The sequence below is a fragment of the Coccinella septempunctata genome, chromosome 5, assembly GCF_907165205.1.
Source record: "Coccinella septempunctata chromosome 5, icCocSept1.1, whole genome shotgun sequence".
Lineage (NCBI taxonomy): Eukaryota > Metazoa > Arthropoda > Insecta > Coleoptera > Coccinellidae > Coccinella > Coccinella septempunctata.
In genome coordinates, this window is record NC_058193.1 from 26,649,902 (window position 1) to 26,666,556 (window position 16,655).

The 16,655-nt window shown below is 35.6% G+C and overlaps 1 protein-coding gene across 3 annotated transcripts in view; it reads right to left on the reverse strand.

Annotated features, from left to right (window-relative positions):
* Positions 1–16,655, reverse strand: part of LOC123314516 (TOX high mobility group box family member 4-A-like) — a 111,034-nt gene that overhangs the window by 14,352 nt on the left and 80,027 nt on the right. Inside the window, exons 1-2 of one of the 3 annotated variants that reach the window (XM_044899844.1) lie at positions 7,056–7,238; positions 5,415–5,492 (exon numbers count right to left, since the gene is read on the reverse strand). In XM_044899844.1, coding sequence (XP_044755779.1) covers positions 5,415–5,426 — 12 coding nt within the window. In that variant the 5' untranslated portion in view covers positions 5,427–5,492; positions 7,056–7,238. Of the gene's footprint in view, positions 1–5,414; positions 5,493–7,055; positions 7,239–16,655 lie in introns of those variants that run through there. The other 2 variants (XM_044899845.1, XM_044899843.1) reach the window with 2 other exon arrangements.

The window sequence follows — 16,655 nt, forward strand, 5'->3', positions numbered from 1 at the left end:
TTATTTGGTTGCCATGGCGATCCTGACAGTGGAACAATTGTAAAATAATTACCCGCGTAGGGATGTCTGAAGGATATCCCACGAGGAAAATGGCAGATTGTCTTGTCTTCTTTTGGCCACAATACGCTTGGGAACTTCATCGTAGATATACAGTCTGTTAACTCAAAATGCAGTAGGAGATTATTTCTCGGAAAACATTACAATTTTGTGGAGAAACATGGGGTGAAATGTGGTTCCCTCTAAGATGTCAAATATGGAAACATTTACCACATATTCGAAGATAACATTGAAGGGGGAAGAAAAATTTCGATATGCTTATACCTTACTTATTGCAAATCTTTCTCCGAAACCTTGGAGAGTTGCGAAAAAAAAAATATTTCTGGTTCATTCTCCCACCCCATTCCCCATTCCTTATTGACCTACATTGCATATACAGGGCGAGTCTTTGAATCGTACAAATATTTTAAAGTAGATTCTTGAGGTCAAAAGAAACACTTTTTTCCTATACCATTTTTTCCGAATCGGCCCTGATAAAAGATATAGCCATTTTGAGTTTTCATAATGAGCTGTGCCACGCCTGGAAAAACAAAATTACCTTCAGAATAATTAGCTAAATCTGTGACACTACACATCTGTGGATCTTTTAAACAGCGTTGTATTCAGCCTAAGTACCCAATTTTTCAAACTTCACAGATACTTTTTAACTTTTGAACATCGAATTCCCTGGAGAATTCTCTACCAAATTTTGGTAACAAAGCGGCAGAGATTATTTTGTTTGCAATTGAACAGTGAATTCTACCCTTGAGTATTATTTGAATATACTCAAAGATTCTATCGAAAGTGCGTATGTTACCTTAGAACATAAATACATGGAATGGACATTGACGTGCTATGAATGTATTTGTTGTGGTACAAACATTCGATGCTTCTGTGTCTAGCGCGACACTAAGGCAGTGGCGCAAAATAAATAAATTTATATAGCTCCTACCTTTTTGTACGGAAAATCAACGTGAGAATGATGTCAGAATCAACTACCTCAATTGTGATTGGCGACACTAAGCATCTATCACGCTCCAGTCTTTGGACAACAACAGATGTTTATTTTCCATTCCTTGTATATATGTTCCAAGTATGTAAAGGTAAAGAATTCACGGCGCATGAATTCTCCAGTAAATTCTCTAGAGAATTCTCGGATGTTGCAAACGGGCTTATCTTAGTTTGAAGAGTGGAGTTTTTTGAATTTTTGGTATTTTTATGATACCTAATGGTCATAATGAGAAAGCAGGAAGACATGGGTGATATATTGTGTTCGAAAAAGATTCATCAAATAAATAAAAAACTACATTCCGAAATTAATTTCATTCCATAAAACCGTTTGTGAGATTTCTCATGGTTTTTCATTAGCCACTTTTGAACCGAGCCGATTCGGAAAAAATGGTGAAAAAACAAAGTGTTTCATTTGACCACAAGAATCTTCAAAGAATTTTCTTCTATTGAGAGACCCAAAAAGATGGTGGCGGTTGAGGATTTTATACTCAAAAAAGATATGCAATTTGGAATTTTAATTGAAAAAATGAACACTTCAGTATTGGGGACTTTAGGTGAGTCCAGTGGTATGTCGTGGAGTTGACTAGTTCGCCGAGGGGAGTGAGGGGACAGAAACGCAGACAGAAAAGTCTTACTACGCTTCTTTTAGACTCTAAAATGTCACCCTGAATGGCCATCTTTCACCATTTCGTCTTGCGACGTGTTTTGCAATTCTTTCCATCTTTCAATCGCGTCGCGATCACCCGGTCCAAATCATGATGACGAGTAAAAACTACGGACCCTAACAAACACAAAGAGCCCTTCCGCAACTACTTGCCTCAACCGCAGCCCGAACAACGACCCTACGAAATTTCGTGTTTGAAAAACCGTTTATGCAGGGTGCGGCAGAGTTTACGAGTTGTCAATCGGCTCTGCCGCATCCTGTATAAACGGTTTTTCTTAATAACCATGTATTCTTCTCCTAACCATTTCTTTCCCTCGCCAAAAAGTAGAGATCGCCCGCCTCCATATTGTAACCTGGCGAAAATTCCAAAATTCGGATTTCTCCGTTACAAACTTGCCGCGCCAGCGCCGCCGCCCCGAGGCCTCCTCCCACCCCCCGGACGATTTTAATAGAGTCGGGCCCGAATGGTCGTCGGCCGTAATTTATCTGACGGCCAAAGAAATATGGCCCATAATTCCGTATGAGAATAAAGAAGAATTATACTCGCATTATAAATCACCTCTTATTCGGCTCATTTTTATTATTGCAATTCACCCTTTCCACCCCCACTCTTCGCACCGCCGCGCCGCCACCGTACGTACGTCGGATTTACGATCGTCCTTAATTAAATACCGCGCGTATTTCGCGTGCCGCCCGCGGTCTTCCGGAAATTGTTTTCCGAAGTTTCGGCGGTTTTCGGCCAGCTAGAAGGGGGTTCTGTGGCGGTCCGGTCCTTGGCCGCCTCTGCAGGATTTTTATTCCAGACCGGCCGCACTCTTCTCGCCAACTTTATTCAGATTTTCGGATAAATCGGGACCGAAAACGGGGGAAGAGTGTAGCTTTAAATGAGCTGATCCTTCTGCCACTTCGTGAATTCATACTGCTCAAAATACGAATGACTGATGGGTGTAAAAACGAGGCGTCGTTCTGGAAGTTTACGAGAATGTGTGCTTTCGCAGGTGAGTATTTTTTCTATACAGGGAGAGTCTTTGACTCGTACACATATTTTTTCAGTAGATTCTTGAGATCAAAAGAAACATTTTTTTCCTATACCATTTTTTACAATTCGGTCCCTTATAAAAATATTGCCCTTTTAAATGTTCATAATGAGCTATGCCACCCCTGGAGAAACAAAATTCCCTTCAGAATAACAAGCTTAATGTATGACACTACACATCTGTGAATCTTTTAAACAGAGTTGCATTCAGCCAAAGTACCCAATTTTCCGAATATATTATAATAGATATTATTTATTAATGAACATCGAATTACTCGAAAATGGAGCATTATACGAGAAAATATGAAGAATACTTTTATTTTACAAAACGTTCTAATATTCATCAGATAGCGTCCAAGTTAGTTTCAAAAGTTGGGTTCTTTTAGTTTTTGGTATTTTTATGGTAACTAATGGTCATAATGAGGCAACTGGAAGACGCAAGTGATATATTATGTTCGAAAAAGATTCATCATATAAATGAAAAACTATATTTCTCAATTCATGTCATTCAGTACAACTGTTTGTTAGATAGAACAAAAATAATTTTTTTTTGTGGCTATATCTTTAACACCGAGCCGGAAATGGTATAGGAAAAAAGTTTCTTTTGACCTCAAGAATCTACTGTTAAAATACTTCATACAAATTAAAGACTCACCCTGTATAATTTAGAACCCATCGAAATAAATCCAGCCACCTATAAACTATTCAAGATGGCGGAGCTATCATCCCCTCAAGTCCAATTCCGAACTGAGTAATTTCAGATTAATTGAATTTCATTGAAGGATTAATAATTGCATTGCAAGTGCACCGAGTACTTTATATGTCAGAATAATATACTCATGAATATCTGTGGCAACGTTGTATATTCGAAGGATTTTTTTATGTTCTTGGAACATAGCCGCGAACATAAACGGGATTATGAATGTCGACTTAAGTTTGAATCATATAGACTTAGATGCAGAGTTCAAATTTGAACCCAGCTTTAACTTTGACAATTCCGTACAATCACTAGGTTCCAGTCATTTCGTCCTAACTTCGAAAGGGCTGTAATCGGACTGTAATTTGGGTGGAATCTGGTTTTGAACAAAAAATTAAATGCAAGACCCCCTTAATTTAAGGGGGTTACATTCCACTGCGACCTTGAGGTCTATTGTGTCCTCTATCAGAGCTATTCTCTCAACTCCGCCATGCCTTCAGCTCCAGAGCTCCAATAAACTGAAGTATCTTAGAGGGCTTCCAGGAGACGGCATCAATTTAGAAACACCCTGTATATATCTAGGACCCATTTCAAAAACAGATTCATATAATATAGCTCTACAATGGTAACTCATTTCCTCTGATCAGATAAAACTGATAGGAAAAACGTTCTAAAATAATTCAAACAGAAACCAAAAGATATAGCATAATATTTGGAACATTTTCCACAAACGCCTTGTAATTCTAAAACGAATCATGCTGTAGAAGTGAATTGAAAAATTTATAACTTGACTCAGGCATGATAAAAAACTGATTTATAATCTGGTAATATTGTGAAATATTACAGATAACAGCACTTCGATTCCAAAATTAGACTACTGTTGTTAATGAAAAATTGCGTTTCTCCAATTGCTTCCATTGTTGAACAATAAAAAATTGAAAACTTTTTCTGGCGATGAGACTAATTTGAATTGTTGAATTTTACTGCTTGGGGCCTTTACAATTACGCAATGTAATGCAGACAAAATTACACTGGCTTTTATTTTTCACTCAGTTGCAATATTTATATAATAGTAGAAATATTTCGTCTCTTGTGATTCGAGAATTGAAAAAAAAACATTTCGAAATATTGTAACTTGCCCCAAGCTAAACTAATGAATCAGTTCTACATTGGTAATACCGCAGTATACCCTTATGCCCAACTACATATCAGATTTATACAAACTAACAAGTGAAACGAAAGTTTCATATTTTTCGGATGTAATTTCTCGAGATTCTGAAATGAATCACGTTGTTGTCTTTTAATCGAGATGAAGATGAGAGTTTATACAGAACCTCTAAAAATAATAGACCATCTGACTCTCGAATGAGAACACATGGTGCTATTGAGGACCTTACTACCTGAAGCACCCCTACTAATAGCTTCGTACAAACTTGAACAACCGAAAAATTATACCTGTTTTCGGGGATATGTGATAGGAACGACTTTCAGAGTCAATGAACAGTCTATAAACTTGATAAATCTCCTACATAAAAGTTGTTCTTCTGAAAGATAATGTCACAAGACAATACATACCTACAGACTAACATAGACACGTTTTTTTTTTCTGGGAGAGGGAGGATATTTTTTACAAGATTTTTTACTGAAGGTGAGATTTGTGATGTAATTATTTTCGTGAGGTGCAAAATTGGATATGTATATCGATTTCTCAAAGTGTATTTCAATAAAAGAGCAAGATTTTTGGAATTTTAGATTTGGCGCATTCACCCAAGTGATTTGTGGAAAAATTAATGTACAGTTCAGTATTTAATGTACGTCACAATCACATAATATCGATTATTATTGAAGGTTTGTGTTGGCTTATACTTAGGGGAGCTTTACAAAAAGAACATAATCATCTCCACATCCAACATTTCATTGATACAACCACTCATTATCTCCTAAATCGAAATAAATGAAGAAGAACTTACCTGATCGTTCATTTCGTAACCGTTCGACTGGAAATTGTTTTGTGGGATGCTTAGCGACAAATCAACGTTTTCGGACCTCTGGAAAAAAATACACAATTATGACATTATCTTTCATTGGCTGAAAGCATTTTGTGATGGAACGCAAAATTTAATTGTCACAATTCACAACAGGGATAATTTGGTGCTTTCCACCATTCGGCATATTTGCCCCAAAAAAGTCTCGTCGAATTTCAATCAATCTTTGACGCTTTTTTTTTATATAGAGCGTTAATTGGTTGTTCTCCCTAATGCCCATCAGTTCGAACTCTCATTTCGCAGCACATCGTAAAATGTCTCTATTTGTTTAGCTGAAAATTACTGATTAATGATCGTTGTTTTAATTAAATGTCGCGAATTTTGACGCTAACGAATGGCTAGTGAGCAAAAGTGGCTAATTGAATTGCTTTCATTCGTCGTTTTTTCACTTCCAATTAGGGCCTTACATTGTTCCCTTTACGATCGTCGATCAAGTCCTATAGTCCTGCTTTACAGCGCTTGCATTTCATAATTTGAATTCCAGATTACATTGTTCCATTACATTCGACGTATTTTTCTCACAAATACCGAACGAATAAAAATGTTGATGGCCATCCAATGAAAATACGATCAGATATTGCGAAGGTTATCGCTATGAAACACATTTAGTAATTTGGTATTTTTGACAAACTATCATCTATACCAGAGACAACTCTCTGATCTATACGGTCCATATGAAATCTGCCCCCTGAAGATGCTATCCTTAAAGCGAAACATTTATAGTGTTTTACAATACCCTCTTCGCTGCAATTTAAACTACAAATTTTCATTAAACTTTGCATTTATATGAAGAATTATATTGGACATAATGGACTCTTTGGAAAACTGAATTATTGAATTTCCAGAAAAATTTTTATTTCGCTAAACCTGTGCAAGGCATGGATTGAATATGTTTCCGAAAGCAAACACATCACCTGGAGATGAGTGTGTATTATTTATAGAGTTTCAAGCTTTCTTCACGAGGGTACAAAAATAGCGAATATCAGAATTGCAGCAAGAACTCCCTCTAAATGTGGAAGGCATAAACATACTTCAGTAATTTTTATCATGTGAATAACAAATTAAAAGAGTTTGAAATGGCAAAACATTCCTTTCAGGAATTGAATAAATTTCGCCAAAACTTTTTTTTTTTGGAAACTCAACTCAAAACAAAATACATAATACAACCAAGAAACGCGCTCTAAAATAAAAAAAAGCGCTCATTGCTCAATAACGTTAAAATAAAAATTTTCGTCGAAATGAAAGAAATGATTAAAACATACTATATCCGGGAAATTCCTTCGCATTACTCAAAAACTGAATCAAGACATTAATGTGGAAAGGAAATATATATGTATAAAAGTTTCGACACGAGCATATCTGGCGATTCCACCATTTTGAAATTACAAAATAATCTATTCTTGATATCACCATTGCGTTCATTTGGAACAAATATTTTTCTTTGGCGAAACGAAAAATCTATATTTCGAGCTATCGTGAAATCGAGTGGAGCGTCCGCATGTTTATATTTATTTTCCCGATGATGAAGTGTCCACGGGTAAAGTTCAAAAAATGTTGAATACTCACTTAAAATTACTAAATTATTCATAAAATCCTCATGTTTTTCAGTCAAAGTCCCCAAAGAACCAAATTCACTCACACATTCATTAAGCTCATTGTTTCATGAAGTGACGTTCAAATTTCCTAGCAACACACAACATGCACACACAACCACACTCCTATGTCGACGGGAAAGAACTGAGTTGGCAACGCTGACTTCGAACTTCCAAGTTTCCCCGTTATCTTTGTTGTTACTATTGTATGCAACCAGTAATACACCACGTTGTATGTTCAGTTTCATTACATTCCCCCTCTGTCGTGCGGCAATCCACAATCGAAGCTTGTTAAATGGAAGAAAGGGCCATGACAGACCGACTGAATATTTTAATAAACGACGTAATGAAATCAAAGACGATAATTGAAAATTTGATTGGTATTGATTCAGCCCTGAATGGTGACTGGCTAAAAAAGAAACTAGGTTCTTTGTTCCGGAAGTTATCCAACCATACAATAGGTATCGTTACGAATTCTAGTTCTATTGGTAATTTTGCCCGTGGCGATTATTAAAATTCTCCGATTTCTATTTACTTTTAATTTTTCCCGTGTTTGAACTACACTGTTTGTCTTCGAGGAAAGATGAAAACAAATGTGGGGGACTGAATGGAAATTGAAAAAATAGAGTGTGCTCGAATCCAAATTAAATGTATGTAAAGATAATATTTGAATTGATATCAAATTTGTATTAACGTACAGCAGCAGTTTCTAGGGAACTGTCCACGTTGAGACAATATTTACTTTGAATTTTGTGAGTACCTATGGGATAGTAAACCCATCATGAAATATGTTGTTTTAGTTTCTATGTTTCTCATCTTGGATGCTTCGTTAACTTTCAATTAAACTCCATGTTAATGGGCTGAAATATTAGCAAATATCACTGCTGGAATCGATATAGACTGAGCTATGAAACGATATTTTGTATAGATACATTCAAACGAATGTCAATAGCTTCAATTCATCAGTTTAGCAAGGACTTTGATGTAACTCCATGCCCAAGTGCTCACATCGCATCGCAATCAGTCAAATGCAAAGATGATCACAAAAATACATGCATTTGTTTGAATTCACAATCAGGGCGATTATATATTGAGGTTCCACCCACCTGAAGATGCTATTATAATAGCGAAACACGTATAATGGTTAATAACTCATTTTAGTGAAAAGCATATGAGTTCAATTATAGATTTCCATCAAGTATCGATAACGTCACATCGGGTCTTCGCCTAAGGATCGATTTGGACCTAGAATTGACGATTTTCACTAGGGAATCTCTACTCTCGTCAAAAAAATGCTGACATTAATATTCACGTAAGGTGAAATAAGACATTTCCTCGAACGTGTTAAATATCACCGTACCTGAAAATCGTCGAAAAGGTCAAATCTTATATGTCACATCGGGGACACGACTTCGAACTTCAACTGAGCTTCATTTCCTTCATTTCAGGAGTCCTAAAATGAAGAAACACAGAGGGAATCTTCTTTACGTACGAACATGAAATAGGTGTTTCTCACGATTTATTCTGAGAAAATTCGGAATTTTAGTGGACGTTTTTCCCCAGAATAAAATAAAATAATCCTATTTTTCGAAAATCTTTCCCACGAAAAAAATTATCGGAGGAAAATTATAGGAGGTTGATATTTTCAACCCCTAATAATGAAGTTATGAGATCGAAAAAGTTGTGTGAGCAATATCTACTTAGGGCTTCATATTATGTTTTATGACTCAGTATTCTTTAATACCCGTACAAGAAATTCGAAAGTGGCTCTCAAAGCTAATTCAAGGCACAACAAAGCAGCAACATTTATAAAATTTCCATTAATTTGACGACTATGACCTTGAGAAGGAAAACGGAAAGTGAGAAAAGACGTAAACTCTTACAAAAGTCAGGCACGTACTTACTTAAAGCTTATAGACTTAAATTTACTTGAGTGTTAACACAGTTTCTGTTGGAGAGTAACTCCAGAACTATCCCAACATCCTCAAATAGGTTCATCTTGAAAACCCATGAGTATTCAACTCAATGATATTACTCTTGAACTTGATGCATCAACGTGTAGAATAACTACGAAGAAATAATAATGACACACTAGTATTTTTATTCAGCGATCGATTTCGACAATTATGTCATCATCAGGCTGGACTGAAATAACATTCATGATGATGGCATAATTGCCGATCGCTGAATAAAAAATGGAAAAAAAACAATGTATCATTCTATCATTGATATTACTCTCGCTTGTCACAATCTGATGAAGGATTCATGAGTAACGGTTAGGGATGAATTGATGGTTAATTTTAAATGCTTCCTGTATCCTGACTTCTTGAAAATGTTCAGCTTTGTTTTTTTTTTACAGAAGAAGTTCCAGTTATAGGTCTCATGGAAAGATTCAGCTCTGCATCAATTTTTTGAGCATGAGCACTATTACCTAAACGGGGCAACAATATTCAGCAGCCGAGATAACCAAAGCTAGGGCTGACGTTCGAAGAGTAGTTGCATCAGCACCCCATGAAGTGCCAGCTAGTTTATGCAGAATATTATTCCTAGTTTTTAACTTCAAACGCAAATTTTGCAAACGGGCTAAGAAATTCAGCGAGGAATCCAGTGCAGGGGCGATCTGAGATGGGTACATCATGTCCTGCAAAATCAAAACACCTTTGGATAGCTCTCCGCCTCTTTTCTCTTTAATTTTTTTCCCGTAGAGTGATCAGTAATGTCGAATAGTAATCACCGCTTATTGTTCTACCCTTATCCAAAAAATCAATCTTGATTACTCCATGGCAATCCTGAAGCAAGAACTTTTCCAGCAGATTTTTGGACACACTTCTTAGGTCTTGGAGAACCAGAGTGTCGCCATTCCATCGATTGTTGCTTTGTTTCTGGATCGTAGAAAATGTATCCAAGTCTCATCCATAGTAGGAATTCGGTTTAAGAAGTCTACATCGTTTTCAAATCGAGCACCCTTGCACGCTTTTGGTCAACATTCAAACATTTGGGGATCTATTTTGCAGCAATTTTTCTCATGTCCAAATTGACCTGAACTTGATGGACGCGTTCGTATGAAATATTCAGTGCTTCAGATATCCGTTTTAGCCCAATTCGACGGTCTGATAAAATCATTGCTTGAACTGCATCGATATTTTCGGGGACTGACACAGAAACTGGCTTTCCCGATCGGTCATCATCTTCAATGGAAAAGTTACCTCTTTTGAAGCTTGCAATCCGGTCGCATACGAAGGACATTGATCACCAAGGATGTTAAGCATATCTTCTTAAATCTGCTTACCTCTTAACCCTTTTAAATACAGGTACTTGATGATGGCTCGATACTGCAATTTTTCGATTTTCATAATTTCGTTGGACATCTTCTTTTTTTAATTTATTGCGTAACTCTGGTTTACTTTTTTGACCTCAAACTTCACACTGACACTTCTAATGAGTTATTGTTCGTATGATGTATTAGTTTACCGAAACATATTTCAGACTTCAAGAGTTTGATTCGAACAATTTAGGAAATATAATTTTTTATGATTAAAAAAAAGTTGATTCAAAATGTTGACAGAGTTTCTGATTACTTTCATTAGCAATACAATTCGCGATACATAATTCGAGGAGGTAACACAAAACAACCGGAGACCAAAAATCAACATCGCTCCAATGGACAAACGGCCATTCTGTCCATAAAATGGAAACATCAAAACTTCCCGACGGCCCCTGTTCGAACGATCAACACAATCGCCGTTGAATATTCACGCCCGGATTAAAAATTCGTACGAAAAACAGGACTATGATTGTTATTCCTTTGTTTTTCATTTTTATGACGTCGGAGAGATCGCAACCGTCCATTGTTCGTGCGGATTTACGACCTCCAAGTTGGGGAGAAAAAAGAACGAAAAAAAGGCGTTCGGTACGTGGCCCAACTTTCCTACATGAAAAATTGATATTGTTTCAGCAGACGTGGCCGCGAAGTTATTTCAGTTACAATTGTATTGTATCATGTCTGTTGCAGGGGGTTTTTTTCCTGCACCCCGGGTGGTTTTAATTCGATATTCCATATCTAGAATTGCTATCGCAGGTCCTCGTGGGTTTGTCGTTTTTTGTAGTCTAGTTTAGTTGCGCTTTGTCCCTTCAGTTTATTGCATAATCAATCTTTTTATCTCATTTTTTGATTAGCCGATGTGATTCGACAACAACGTGTTCTTTATGATACATGGCTATAAAATGACGATAATTTTAGGGTACTGACTACCGCTGAAAGTCATAAAGGGTCATACAGTGCACCGCGAACTTGGGGTCTATTATGCCCACCACCACTGCCTTGATGGCCTGCAGAAATGTGGCTGGTAAGACGCTTGGTAACCTATAACACAAAAATTTTGAGATATACGTCATGATTGTGAGACCAGTAATCTTTTATGGCAATAGTCTGGCATACTAAGAAAAGTCAGAACAGTATATCATTCGATTGCGAGTGCTTCTACCAGACTAGAACTAGACTAGAGCAAACCATCTCTCTATGATATAGAGATAGTTCAAAAACCAGAACACGAGATGATGCTAGAGTCCATTTCAAAGTATTCTATTCAAAAGTTTAGACGGAGCATTCCCATTATATTCTTCCTGTTAAGTAAGCATCGTTGTTACGATACACCACAGGATTATAGTGTTTTCCACACATTTCCTGACCGAATGTGGTCTAGCGAGCGAACCTTATTGACTCTTCTGCAGTCGCTTGACGAATTGTTCTACATTCGTTGATTGCAGTTAGTAGTTAAATCTGGAGCCATGAGTGGGTGTAGAAGTCTGCAGAGAAAGTGAGGTTCGATCTTTGCGGGACAGGTGGCGTATCGTGATGAGACTTGAAAATATTTCTCAAAGCGACGTCCCGGTATCGCTTAAGGTCCCATGTTTCTGTTGAAATATTTGAACACTACACTCCACTGATGAGAGGACAATGATCCCGAAACAGGTCTACAGTTGTGATTAGATGTTTCAACTTCTCTGGGATTCCCACGCTCGTCTATGACTAGCTAGCATTATTGGAACGACAATTCTAGGAACAGTCTCCAGTTTGAATTCTATAATTGTTCATCGATATGAAGATATAACAGGAAAATTGATATTATGTGCTTGAATACGTAGTTCTGCTAGATCAACTGTAGGAATAGGTCTTCTCATCAGTCATTTTCGATCCATGTCATAACCGACTTGGGTATCAATGTGAAAAAGCTCGGAAACCTGCCGATTTCACGACAGTATTTTAACAATTCTTTCTTAATCTAATTTATATCGAAAACTACGCTGAGATGTTGATAATGAGGAGTTTTCCACTGCAACAAAAGCGTTTTGCAGAAACAAGAATAAAAATGGCCATATTCGTATAAACTATGAACCCTATCATAATCACAGTTATTTATATCGAAGAGAGCAATCATTAAAAGTTGCAAACATTGTCTGACAGCTATTCTCGGAACACAAAACGGGAGAATAACATAAAATCGAACGAACTGGAATATCTGCAATCAGATATTCGTGGAAACATAACATGAAAAGATATATTGAATAAGTTGGAGTGGGTTAATTTACTGCACAACTGCGTGGATTCGAACCTTGCCAACACTCTGCGAGAGAAATTTAATTAAAAGTTGAAATGAGTTTTTGTTGTAATTCCGAATTTTTAAATTCAACCAATTTTCATTTACGATCAAAGTTTCGGATTAATTAAATGCGATAAGATGATGATAAAACGAAATTACAGTAATATCTTCTACCCCTTGCGATTGTCCGGGGGATTTAGTTGAATTTACCACATTTCGGAGGATCAAGTCAGAGTGCGGAACGAGATAGGGTTAGGTTTCTACATTGTTTGGCTATTTCAATTTATCCAACCACAAGATAGCAACTCATGTATTGCCTTTGAGTACTCAATACTCAATGGTAATGCTAATATTCAAAGGACCATTTTTCTCATATGCTTAGAATGGTCCAGCTTATTCTACCTAATTTTCTACTATTATATTGTCCTGTCTTGCGCTAAAAATAATAAATATTAGGGTTGAAAAAAAAAACTATTTTAAAAGAATCATCTGTCAGATTTTTTCGATTTATATCAGTTATTTTGCGTCTTCGTGCTTCGGTCATGATAAATAGATTTTATTTACTTTTGAAAATTAAATATGCCGTTGTCAAGATAAGTTTGGGAAAAAAATTCAAGGAAACCTTAATAAATATTCTCACATGAAAATACGTAGTAGATATATAATACTAAGGAATTTTTGTAATTTAAACTCAGAACAGGAACTGAAAAAGGAACTTTGATATAGATCAACCCAAAATATTGAGAGTAATTTATATCTTGAAAATTAGGAAAAAATCTGAAATGAAAATAAGAATATTAAGCATCAAAAATATATAATTTTTCAACTTCAACTTTGAAATAGCTCTACTCAAAAAAAAAATTATTTCTACAAAATGTACCCAGTTTTGACTTTCGAAGTAATTGTTCAAAATTTATCAACCAATTCTCAAGGTTAATTATTATGAAAATTAAAACATCATGTTGTTCATCACCGAATTCGACTCCTGAAGAATTTGTACCGTTCTCTTCATACGAAAGCATTTTTATTCTTGAATATTCCATGAAATAAAATATTGACTACGTAACAGAAATAAAATCTGAAATAAAAAGTGATTCCCATAACAAATGATACACCAAAAAAAAAGGTTGAACTTTTACAGTTACATCCTATTCCAGTTAGCCCCCCCCAAAAAAAAACATAAACAAAAACTCAACTATGTCATTGCTTGCAGCCCTAAGCTATAATTTCGTACCATGATTGATACAATGAATCTAGAAGGTGGACTGAAAAAGATATAAAGATTGTGTATTGCTCCATCCATCGAAAGTTTTAGGTACTATGATTATTTCTGTAATAACCACTTGCGTATTTACAATGGAGATAGGAATTTAAATGATATACTACTCTGTTTGAGAATTAACTTAATGGTTGGGTGGTGAACGTAGCAGAAGGGAAAATGATTGCTTATAGGCAAAAAATGAGAATGAAACTTCAGGTTCAAGGTTCTTCGTTAAATGGAAAATTGCCGTGTTAATGATGAAGATATGATGTTCTTGAAAAATAAAACGAAATATGGAATAGAGCTACAGAGCGTATCCTTTTGATAAACAATAGTGACTCAGGAAGTTCAAAATATTTCCAGACTTTTAAAATTCATTTTCTCATAATATATATTCCATACTGGATATTATTGCAAATGAGAAATGATACCCTGAGATGAAAATACAAACGGAGTGTTTTTCCTTCGTATTTCCACCTCCATCATACAGTTGCAAATTCACTGCGGCTAATTTCAGAAATATTCGGTAATATTAAGCTATACCCTTGTACATGATGATTTATCTTCCATCTATTGGTTCTTGAATTTCCGCCGGTGCAATGAATTTGCATGCCACTGTGCTGGCCAATATTGAAAATAGATTGAACTATAGTATCAGGGGAAATTGAAAACATCGATACCCGTATCATTGCAATGATTTGTGCCTTGTAGGGCCCCTATTGTAGGATTAATTTAATTCAACCACAATATTACAGAACAACGTAGGTAGTTCGTGCCAGAATAAGAGAGACGAGAGGATCGTGGATGGAAGAAAATATAATAATCATTAATTCAGAAATGCAAAAAAAAATTATAAGTCAAAGTCGTAATATGACAGTATGAAATTATGACCAGATTCAATTGAAAAACTACACGTACATTAACATTATTTAGAACACTGAAGTAAATACTGTTGAATCTGAAGAAATGAATATTTAAAAAATAAGTTTCGAACTGGTATTCTTAACTCGTTTCTGTATTAAATATTCGTTTCAAAATCGATGTAAAGAATGAGGATATACGAGAAATGAGTGGAATGAGCGTTTGCAATAAACAATACCGAAGAAAATATGCAAGTCATTACAGAAGAATTCGAATTCATAGTCGAATCAATTCTTAAGAAAACGGATTAATGTTGAATCAAAGTTACGAGGTTATAACAGTTATTTTATCCATAGTGCAAATAAATATAATTATACTTGATGGAATTTAATGAATAATGAATTATGGATAATAACATAATCATGAATTTTTATGCTGTCGAACTGTCTTGATTATATTAGATTTCGAAATTTTTTTAATGGGCCAGCTTTAATTTTCTGTAACATACAGGGTGTCTCGGCACTAGGTGACTTTCTCAGGTTTGAATGAAGTATAAAAAGTCAGAAAAGTTTCAATAATTGAATTATAAGATATATGTATCTATGCCTTAAAATGGTAGTATGTACCATAATTCAGATTTTTTGTGATAATTTTCGTACAACTCAACTAATTCTTGTGATTTTTTGAATTTACAAAGAACAGGTACAAGAATCGGTCTTTCGTTAGTTATCACAAAAAAACTGAATTATAGGAGTAGCATTTGGGGACACATATCATCGCTAGTGGGCGTCGTAGGAAAAAAATAATAAAAGCATTCCTGATACATCTTTATATACTTTATTCGCAACTGAGAAAGAGACACGTTGCACCGGGACACCCGGTATATTGTGTGAGGCTGTGTATATAAGGGGATATTTTGTGGTATCGATAGAAATGTTCTTACAGAGGTGTGACAGTATAATCATCTTGCTGTGTTTTATCCAAGTAATGTTGATAATTAAAATTGACAAAAATAGGGAATGTCATCAGCACATATCTAAGAATCTAAGGGTAGTTTATTATTCATAAAACACAAAAAAAGTTACATCTTTTGATAATAGAGAATTTTTATCTTTATCTTGACAGCGATGTATGACGAGAGCACAAAACTTTTTTGTTCATATATACATAAGAATCAACAAGCTATTTTAAATAAATTGCGTGTGCTGAAAAATCTTCAGGATGCGTGATTGACCCCATTTCTAATCTAAGGAAGAGCAGTTCATGAGATGACACCGATTGCTGACAAAACAAATTTGTGTATCTTCAACAGATGAAAGTAGGTAATATCTGCTACATTCTAATTCGCTTTGAATTTTTGTGCTTATTGATAATTCACGAGTTTCTCTGAGTGAAAATGAATATATTCATCAAACCGGATGACTATCTTCAACCGTGATAATCGCATATCTAGAGGGGGGTATCTTGTGCTTTCAATTTTGTTGAGAAACTGTAATTTAGTTGATGGAAACTAGTTATCTCAACCATTCGAATGAAAGGTATGATGTTAATAAGGTAGCGAATAAAAGTGATTGAGTTGATTGGTACTGGGTGTCCGTTAAGAAATGTCAAGTAATGATTGTCCTGCAGGAAGGCTAACAGAAGGGTAACATAATGTTTTAAAAATATTTTTTGCTAAATTCGTGGAAAATGCAACATATATTTCAGGAAATGATTCACGTCCTCATAGAACACTCTGAGAGAGGTTGTAAGTTAAATTTAAGGAATACCCCGTAGAAGGCTTAAATTCTGACTTCAACCTCAGAATTTCATTCAGTTCCGACAATTTATAAGGTGTTTTACGATAACGTGG